Source organism: Carassius auratus, chromosome 2, assembly GCF_003368295.1.
Source record: "Carassius auratus strain Wakin chromosome 2, ASM336829v1, whole genome shotgun sequence".
NCBI classification, from domain to species: Eukaryota; Metazoa; Chordata; class Actinopteri; order Cypriniformes; family Cyprinidae; genus Carassius; species Carassius auratus.
Window position 1 is genome coordinate 7,521,377 of NC_039244.1, and position 10,493 is coordinate 7,531,869.

At 36.5% G+C, this 10,493-nt stretch overlaps 1 protein-coding gene across 1 annotated transcript; it reads left to right on the forward strand.

The window, feature by feature from the left end:
- Positions 1-248: 248 nt before the first annotated feature.
- On the forward strand, positions 249-6,958 carry LOC113114648 (diencephalon/mesencephalon homeobox protein 1-A-like). Its single transcript, XM_026281554.1, has 5 exons — positions 249-417; positions 4,010-4,176; positions 4,301-4,479; positions 4,567-4,966; positions 5,340-6,958. The coding sequence occupies exons 2-5, from the start codon at positions 4,023-4,025 to the stop codon at positions 5,756-5,758; spliced, it is 1,152 nt and encodes a 383-aa protein (XP_026137339.1). The 5' UTR covers positions 249-417; positions 4,010-4,022; the 3' UTR covers positions 5,759-6,958.
- Positions 6,959-10,493: the final 3,535 nt, after the last annotated feature.

Below are 10,493 nucleotides of genomic sequence, written 5' to 3' on the forward strand. Positions count from 1 at the left end.
ATAACATAAGGCTATTGTTGTTCATAAGCAAAAGTGTGTGTTAGTAAACATTAGTGCACTCAAGTCCGTGATTTAAGACTTCAAGTAGGCTAAAGGGTCAATTGGCTCCGAGTCCACATGCTGCCAAAAAATATCCCCGAGCTTTGATTGACAGCTTTAAGGACCAGTAGCAAGCTTCCTTGATGTAACGCGGAGCTCTTTAAAATCCCACCTCAAAGCGCGTGTCAATAGATGGACTCAATGTTCTGAGAAGAGCGCGCAAGGGAACGATTTGGAGTCGACTGATACTTAGCGGATACATTTGAATGGCTCTTAGACTTTGAGAAACGCTATAAGGACATCTGGGAAATACTCCGGGCTACGAGCAACAAAATTTCAAGCGACAGTATAAAACACTGGATGAAGGACAAGCCTGAGGTAAGAAACGATTTTTTTATGCAATTGTTTGCGTAAAAAAATAGTGATAAACCAATGAAAGATTTAAATGTGTAAGTTTAGTAACAGCCTATCTAAAATTTATTTTAGCTTGAATAATAATAAATAAATTATGCTTGCAGGTTTTTTTTCTTTACTCTTCTTATAGACATATTTTTTTATTCCAAAATGATTTTTTTTTTTTTCTGAGATACAAAATTGTATTCCAGAGGAGGGGAAAAAACTCCATTACTAAAAAAAATATTACTTAAACTTAAGTGTGACGAAGAAATAACAAAACTCAATAGTTTATGTTAAGCGTGTGCCAGGGTGCCTTCAGTTTAAAATGCAAAATTTAAATTAGCGCCTTAAAAGTGGGTTAAAACTATTACATTTCAACTAGAGATAGGCCAACTTAGAGTTAGCCCAAATTGTATAAGATAAACCTCACTTGTAACATAAATGTGGGGGGCCTTGGACAATGAGGGGTTCAAATATATGAGTGACACTTTAAATATGTGTCATATGAGACATGATAAATAGTGTCCCCGGGTCAAATGGGGTTTTAACACTAACATTTCTTTATAATTTAGTCGGATAAAAAGTTGCACTTGAAATGCCAATTTGCATAATGAGGTTTTAACAATCGAAGCATGTAGTAGTGTCACACTGCCTGCAGCAGTAACGGGCAGACGAACAGACTACAATAGCAGCGAGACACCGTATTATAATAAGCCGCCCTTTATGCTAAATTAGTTGGCATGTGGCAAAATTTTGACGTTTAGCAAAGTTCGAAAACAAATATTTCACAAACATGAATGATAAATCATACATTATAATTGTTAGGCCTATTATTACTGCCATATCTGATCGTATCCTACTAAACCAGCATTTGATCGCTGGACAGTTGTTTTCAGTTTTTATTAGGCCTACTATTTTTTTTAAGTGTGTATTCTTTGTTTATAACTTATTATTAGTATTTTTTTTTGTAAGCTATAACATCCATATGCATTTGAATGGAATGACGATGAATGAAAGTAGAATACGTAAGTTGATAGGTCTGTAACACATCTCTTTAGACACATATTGCTGGGAATACACACGTGAGCATTTCTTGAAGCCATGCACACACATGTAATCTCACTGTACGTCCGTGTCAGCGGTGATGATAAATGGAGGTCTCCACAGTCGAAACCTATTTGCACTTCCATTAGACGGGGACCCAATTGGGGATCAACATGCATATTTTACCCGCAGAGAAGCCATACATCATAGCCAAAACGTGGCCCCGGGCGATGGGATAAGGGGCCGCGAGAGAAGGGAGGGAGAGAAACGGATCCCATTCAATTCAAATACTTGGGGGAGAAAAGTAAATGTTTAGCAAAGCACCTTCTGTCCAAACGAATTAAACTATTCCCTATTGTCCTCTGATCACATTCAGACGGTGCGCTGACTTAATAGGCCTAGTCCGGGAACGGGCACTCCGAGTGTCATTCAGAAGCTTCCACACTGAGGAGTGTTTCGGTGGCCTATAACAGATAAATATAGCACACATACAAACACAAGCCCTCCAAACAAACTTCCTCCCCTAATTTCTGTATTTGATCACCGGTTAAAAAACTGCATAAGATGATCATTTAATGCAAAAAATAAATAAAAATAAATAAATGAATAAATAAATAAAAAAAAAAAAAAAAAAAAAAAAAAAACCTTTTAGCCTAGCTTTACTTGACGCAAAAAATATTATCCTATATAAATGCAGAAATAATAACAACAAACAAAAAGCAACTACAAAATAGGTCACATAATCTACTAGTTATTTAATTATTAGGCTAAAATATGAACAATAACTGGATGATCTAAATAATGTCGGCTACCATTAAGCTTTACGGAAATTATTTTTGAACTTAAATTAGTCATGAAACAAATATAGGCAAACGTACGCAAGTCGTCACAATGCGAAATAGGCTACATAATGTTTTCCAAAGAATGTCAGAATTATTATTAGGCTATAAAATAACTACATATAAATATATAATAATAATGATTATTGTTATTATCATTATTGCTACAGTACTGCTCGAAAATTAGCCCATAACTTCAAATTGTAATAGATATTTAAATGCAATTTGATTTAGATGAATGATGCATGTTTGAGACATTTCGTTTATTAATTTCATGTAGGCTACAAACGAATTTAATTTAAGTAAGTAACGAGTAATTTAAGTGCTGGTTGGAAATGCAGTTTAGTATAAAACTCGAGGCTGTTACAAGTCCCTGGCCACCCGCCATGGGCGGAAGCATACTTTCTCTCTTAATAATGCGCAGTGCATTAGCCTCGGAGATATTCGTGCCTGTCAACCACCTCTATACATCTAATCGTGTCCTGGAGCCTTTCATTTTTATCTATGAAATCTTAAACCGGCTGTGAAAAATGACTGGAGAAGCACGACATTAAACCTCATGGATATGTATATATATTTTTTAATTAATAGCATCCTGTGCAATCAGCTAAATTGTAAATATTACGTTTCCAAGTTCTGTAAGCAGGCCTAGCATATGAATGAAACCATGAGTGAAATTAAATTTCGATGACAGAACTGGCATAATGCAGTGGGTATCGAAACATTCCTTGATTGCTTAAAATAGATCTCACAAAAATCAATCAATTTTTCACTGACAACTGTTTTTAAAAGATTTGCTACGGTAATTTGGCTCTGTCTATCTATGCTTACTATATCTAATTTAGTAAGCATAAGTCGGAGCTCATTAGGTAAACAAGTCATAATTGCACCAATTAATTCCTTGTGTATGATTAATGGATTGGACAAAACAATAATTGGATAATAATGAACAGAGTTCCGCTTATAATAGCAGATTTTTAAAAGAACTATATGAAACTCTAGCTATAAATTGACAGTCTATATTGATTTATTACATATAACTACGCGTTTAAAGGAAATCTCTGTCTTTAATTTTATAGCCACTGCCTTGGCACTTATAGCACAAAAGTGTAAAATAATTATTCATTTATTTCTTAAATAGGCATACACTCTTAAAAATAAAGTTGCTTAAAAGGTTTTTCAAAGTGATGCCATAGAAGAATCATTTTTGGTTCCACAAAGAACCATTGAGTCAAAGGTTCTTTAAAGAACCATCTCATTCCTACCTTTTTATAATCTGAAGAACCTTCTTTCGCCACAAAAAGCCTTTTGTGAAACAGAAAGCTTCTTTAGATTATAAGGTTCTATATGGAACCATTTAAACAAAACGGTTCTTCTATTGCAATGGCACCATTGTTTTTAATAGTTTATAAACCATAATATTTAAACTAAGAGGCCTATGTTTCCGAAATTAATTATAATGACAGTAGGCTACATTTTGTCCATTTATCGTATACATTGAAAAATATATTGCGGCTAGTTACCTCCTCACACGAACGCCACTTTAGTTAGAAAGCATCTAGTCTGACTTTTAACTTTGACTTTAACTGTCAATCTAACTTTTGTGATTACCCTAGAATGTATGTAAAATGTGGTTTAACACATGGAAAAAGCTCAATGTTTAAACTCATTATAGCTCATTATTTTTGCAGATATATTTGAATCATGCAACACTACGGAGTGAACGGCTACTCTCTCCACGCCATGAACTCCCTGAGCGCAATGTACAACCTGCATCAACAAGCGGCGCAACAGGCGCAGCACGCGCCTGACTATCGGCCGTCCGTTCACGCGCTCACCCTCGCGGAGAGACTGGCTGGTAAGTGCGTTCTCGTTTTCGTTTTTTCTCTCTCTCCCTTTAACACACAGAATAATTGTGATAGTAGGCAACACTGAATTAAATATGCCGTGTCTTTTCTCTTCCAACGGCTGTACATTTCAAGATATCATACTTGAGGCTCGGTACGGCTCTCAACATCGCAAACAACGCCGCAGTCGCACCGCTTTCACGGCCCAGCAACTGGAGGCGTTGGAGAAGACCTTTCAGAAAACGCACTATCCTGATGTTGTGATGCGGGAGCGCCTGGCCATGTGCACCAACCTACCTGAGGCACGCGTACAGGTAAGGGGGAAAAATCCATCTTTAAAGGTTTTTATTGTCTACAAATATGTTTATTTAGTATGTGTTTATACCTTGTCTTTTCATCAGGTTTGGTTCAAGAACCGTCGTGCAAAATTTCGTAAGAAGCAGCGAAGCCTCCAAAAGGAGCAACTGCAGAAGCAGAAAGATGTCTTGACAGATGGACCCCTAGCAACAAACGATAAGGATGATGCCTCTTCCAGCATAAATCTTGAAAACCAGCCACCTTCATCATCCTCTTCTTCCTCATCCATGGAAGCAGAGGCAGCTCCTCACACACTGGGATCAGAACTCAGCGTTGAGCTTAATGTGACATCAGCAGAGCAGTCAGGCAGCGAGTCTGCCACAGAGGACAACGCAACCGACAAGGAAGAGGAGATAAAGCAGCACAGAGAAGATCTGAAAGTTGAGAAAGAACCAGCACCTGGAAACATTTCTCCTCTTTTCAAACGTCTCAGCCCCAAACAAGGTACGTATTTACTATTTATTGCTCTTCCAGTTTCATTGTCCTCATTCTTAAAAATAAAGGTTCCTCATCAAGAACTTTTAACATTCATGCAACCTTTCCACTGCACAAAATGTTCCTTAGATTGAAAAAAAGGTTCTTGAATAAAATGCTCTTCACACCAAGAATAAAATGTTTCCTCTAACAACTATTCACTGAAAGGTTCTTTGGGGAACCAAAAATGCTTCTTATGGATTCACTTCTAATAAAACCCCTTTGGAGCCTTTATTTTTAGAATGTGAAAGGATGCATGAAATACCAGAATGATATTTTGAGGGTGGCAAATTACTAAGAAACATTTTGATCTAAAACTTGAAAACCATGTTTGTGTCCTTAGATTCTCCTCTTGGCTCCCCGGCTATCTCATGTTCCTCTAGTGAGGTGACCGGCGGGATCTCTCAGAGTCACTCATACTCCTCGTCTCCGCTCAGCCTTTTCCGTCTGCAGGAGCAGTTTCGCCAGCACATGGCAGCTACCAACAACCTGGTTCATTATCCATCTTTTGACATGGCGACGCCACCGTCTATACCATACCTGGGCATGAATGTCAACATGCCAGCACCCCTGGGCTCCCTCCCTTGTCAGTCCTACTATCAGTCTCTATCTCACCACGCGCAACAGGTTTGGAATAGCCCTCTGCTTCAGGCCTCTGGAGGCCTTCCTAGTCACAACAGCAAGACAACCAGCATTGAGAACCTACGGTTGCGGGCGAAGCAGCACGCGGCATCACTGGGCCTGGACACGCTGCCCAACTGAGCAGGAGACTGAAAACTACCTGAGCAAGGGGAAATCTCTCTACATCTACTAACATGCCACCAAGACTTCTAAAATTAGGGCAAACCCTCTGAATTGTGTGGGAAACTTTTTTTTTTTTTTTATGAGCTTGAGACTAAAAATCTTATTTAGAGGGCTTGTTGTTTTGAAGCTTAAATACACAATAAAATGATAAAGCTCTCATTTAATTCTTTATGATATAACTTTTTTCAGCTTTGCATAAAAAGACGGGGAGGTGCTGGATTAGGTTTAGTGTTATTTATATGTTTTGGATGGGCGGAGATGTTTGATATAAGCACTTTTTTGGAGAAGATCTCAGCCAGTTTTATGCACTATAAACCAGAAACTGAAAGTAACTTTCTTTTAAATGATCGTGGTTCCCAAATACACATCACACAACTTGTAAATGTAAATCTTGCACAACTAAATAGATTAATTAAACCTAACCTGGTTAATGTTCAGGATTAAACCACAGTACATTTAGGATGGTTGGGTAATGAGGAAATTATTTCATTGACTACATACGCAAAGCTTTTAATTACATGTAGCCTCAGGCAGTGGAAGAAATGCAATTATAGACCATGCATATCATTGGAGATTGCCATATTAATACTCTAACATAAAGTAGTGCACTTAAGTGCATATAAATGATGCAACTGAAAACAATCCTGAATAGTGAGTCAAATGCTGGATAGTCCAGTACAAGAGAGATTCTTAAATGGAAAGCAAAGCACTTCCATGTATGGCAGCTTTTCCCCCCTTTCAGCTATTTTTTTTTTTTTTTTTTGTCCTCTCAGTGCTGAGCTCTCATTGTGTTTGTAAAGTATTTTAATATGTATAATACAAAGTCTATCTATAAATGTTTACTGGTAAGGCAAATGTAAAAGTTCTATGTTTTAGATTGATAAGAATTTAACCCCGTGGATGATTCTGCTAGCTGTTCCTTTGTAAGATTGTAGTGGGTGGGCCACACAGCCTGCCTGCATCACCCCCATATTATTTAACCTATACCTGTAAAGTCTGGTTGTCTTTGTAACTCTTTCATTGCCACTGTGAACATCAATATACCGCCACTCACAACATCACACAAAGTGGTGAATTTGTAGCCTATATTGGTGGAGAGTGTTCCAGAAGTATACAAATATTTCCCTGTAAATTGTAGAATTTCAAATAAAACATCAATAAAACATTTCTTGGACATCTTTATAAATATAAACCATATTTTTATGTCATCATGCAAAATTATTTTTTTTAAATGCATGTTTTTAAACAATTTCACATTTCAATTTTTTACTTTTTATTTATTTATTTTTTACTAAATGTAAAGTAAGTTAGAATAAGGGGTTTACGAAGTAGCTGAGAAACAGGGTGAAAATAAAATCAGGGAGGTAGGAAAACAGAAAAAAAAAAAACAATAAAAATAAAAACAAGGAAAAAAGAGTGAGGAGGACAAGAAAACAAGGTAATCTTAGAAAATAAAATCGTTGTGGGGACATAAGCCATCCCAGATGAAAAAGCAGGCCATTATTGCTGAAGAATGACACCCTGGGGCCGTGATTATGCTACTATTATATATTAAACAGTGTGGTTTGTCAAAATACATAAGCCCTTTGCTCACATAAAGGTCTCCCCTCTATGTGCATTTTACCAGAGGCTTGATGCCACGGCACCCATGTCCTCAGTGTCTTTGATGGGGCTGCATTTTAAAGTGCTTTATGCCATATTTGAATACAGCTGATTGTAATGCATTCTAACATTCAACCTTTTGAGTAGATCAAAACACACTAGGGACTGCAGAATGCTTCATTATAAAAAAACAAAACAACAACAACAACAACAAAAAAAAAAAAAAAACACTATGCAACCCAGCAATTAACCTGTCAAGTACAATGTTCAAGCAAGTCAGTAGCATCAATATTATCTAGTTTCAAGACTGGCCACCTTAAGACATGCAAATACAAACAGGATCCAAGGGTTTGATGCAGATTATGTGACAACAAGGTCAATTACTATTTACTGACTCATGAAATGAGACAAGGTATGAAATAGACCACAATTGGCTTCTATACAATTTGCCAAAAATCAATGCTTTGAAAAATAAAAAAGTAAATTATAAATGCTTTGAAATTTTAAAGATTCATGTGAAAACAGAAAACAGTACATGTTCCTTGATTTATTCAGAAGACGAGTCTGATTTAATACGTTCTCATTTATTTGATCTCTTTGTCTTTTTAAAATGTTGATCGTTAGCAAACTGCATGAAAATTAAATTAGGTTGTGTAATTAATTTGTGCTGACCCCAACAAAAAAGTTAAAATGTATACAGCTGTTCCAAAACACACATACGTTTCTACACTTTGCATGAACAGTCATTACCCTAAATGAGAAATAGCCACAAATTAATATTTATTTTTTATTTTTTTTAAGCATTTTGAAATCAAATGCTGGTCAAACTTACCCCAACACAACCGGAGAGTTTTAAATGGTATTGTACCAAAACAAATAGTTATTGCCGCAGCATCCTAATTCAATTAAGCAGTTTCTAAATTCTCCTTAGTGTTTAATCACGTGTCACTGTCAGACAGTCAATTACAGATATCCACAAGCACAAAATGGACATCAAGTATGGCTAGCACAAAAATCACAGTGTACCATTCAATCAGAACTTTTCTCCCCTCATGCTCTCCTTTTTGGTTTTAGCTGCATGGAGATTAAAGCTGCTATCACAAGGAACCCCAGCCCATTGAGGAAGTGACAGGCACTGCCGGAATATGATCCTAATCCTTTTCCCAACATTCTTTCAGCCTGCTGGCACTGCAATTTTGCCACATACTCTCCAAGCTGTCAGCTGAGGTAAATCTCTCTAACAGCACATTGCTCAGATACACATCAAAGAACTCCTAGAAACCAAGACGGCTGTTAAACCTGAACATAAATTAATGTGATTTAATATCTTACATTAACTTATTTAAGAGAGAGAGAAAAGTAGCAGCGTGACTGAGAAAGCACTAATGATGTGACGATGACAACAGGTGTTTGAACTTCAGGTCGCCCTCTTGGGTCCCAGCTCTCTTTTCTGATTCAATTCTCTTATTTTTATCCCTCAGTTATCACAACCCCACTTAATCCTCTTAAGGGCAAAGAAAACCCCTTTGCTGGGGGGGAGAGCTCACCCAAGCCAACCGCAGCACTCAAGAACCTGTCACCAAGGCACTGTTTCAGTCATACGTAATTACACATCAATGCCATGACATGGAGAGTCGCATTGTGGGCATGCAGAGAGAAGCTCAATACTCTTTGAAAGCAGGACACAGTCATATGGATGAGTTATATCTCAAGTCTTCACTGGACACTTGAGAGTTAAGCAAAACATTCCACTACTGTGCAAGACTTAAGCAAAGACAATAATAATAATAATAATAATAATAATAATAATAATAATAATAATAATAATAATAATAATAATAATAAATCTATTGAAATGGCCATTGCCTGTGAGGATTTATTTTCTTAATGGTAGATTAAGCGGGAAGATTTATGATGTGGTAATTTTGTGGTAAAGCATCATGGGACAGTTTGTAGAAAGCTGCTTCAGCAGAATGATTTAACTGTGATTATCTGAATGCTGCATCAAATCAATAATGACGGACAATTAATTTAAATGTTTTTGAACAAAGTCTTATGCTAGCCAAGGCTACAATTACAATTGGGGAATTTGTGAAGTCTTATTACAATTTAATGTAACTCTTTATATGGATTTATTTTAAAATGTTATTTATTTCTGTGAGGGTACAGTTGAATTTCAGCAGTAATTACTCCAGTCTCCAGTGTTACACGACCCATCAGAAATCATTCTAATATGCTTACGTACGTTTCTTGGGCACAAAATCAGAATGCCAAACTGATGCCTGAAGGAACATGTGACACTGGAGACTGGAGCAATTACTGCTGAAATTCAACTGTACCCTCACAGAAATAAATAACATTTTAAAATAAATCCAAATACAGAGTGACATTAAATTGTAGGACTTCATTACAAAGACTTCATAAATTCATAAAAAAAAATGTTTGTAATAATATTACTTAAAAAACAATTCCAAACTTTTGATTTGAAGTGTATTGCATATGCATATAATACAAACTAATGTCTGCAGCATTATGCAAGTGATAGATACTGACTTCACAGGACATTTGCGTGTCTTAAATAAATTGCTGATTCAATTGCAAATTAAAAAAGCAAAAATGTTTCATTAAGAATTCACTGTTCAGCAAGAATTTGATTCCTGGATTACAATTTAAATTATGAAATATCTATAATTTAATTTAATGAAATTAAATATAAATAAATCATTACACTGAACAGACATTTGGACTCAACATCTGGCCCCCAAGTTGACTGTCCTATCATAAAAAGTCCCTGATGCCAGTCCCCCCTGGATTCACAGTCTGAAGAGTGAGTGCTGAGGCCTCATGCTTTCAGATATGCAGCTCAAACCACAGACATCCTAGCAGTAGGATACGCCTCAGGCCAGAGCTTCACACCACTTACAACAATCGGATATCTTATCACTGTAGTGCCTAATGTCAGGTGTTACCTTTTATGTGAATACGATGTTACAGCTTGTGGACATTTGAACAAATCTTAGATACAAATGATGAAATCAAAGGAGTGAGAATGACCATTTGGAGGGGCCCTGAAATTTTGAAATAAACTTTG

Bases quoted from the DNA above. Each gene is read 5' to 3' on its own strand.
- LOC113114648 (XM_026281554.1), top strand. From the start codon at position 4,023: ATGCAACACTACGGAGTGAACGGCTACTCTCTCCACGCCATGAACTCC. The intron at 4,177-4,300 runs GTAAGTGCGTTC...GTACATTTCAAG, and splicing joins CCTCGCGGAGAGACTGGCTG to ATATCATACTTGAGGCTCGG. The intron at 4,480-4,566 runs GTAAGGGGGAAA...TCTTTTCATCAG, and splicing joins TACCTGAGGCACGCGTACAG to GTTTGGTTCAAGAACCGTCG.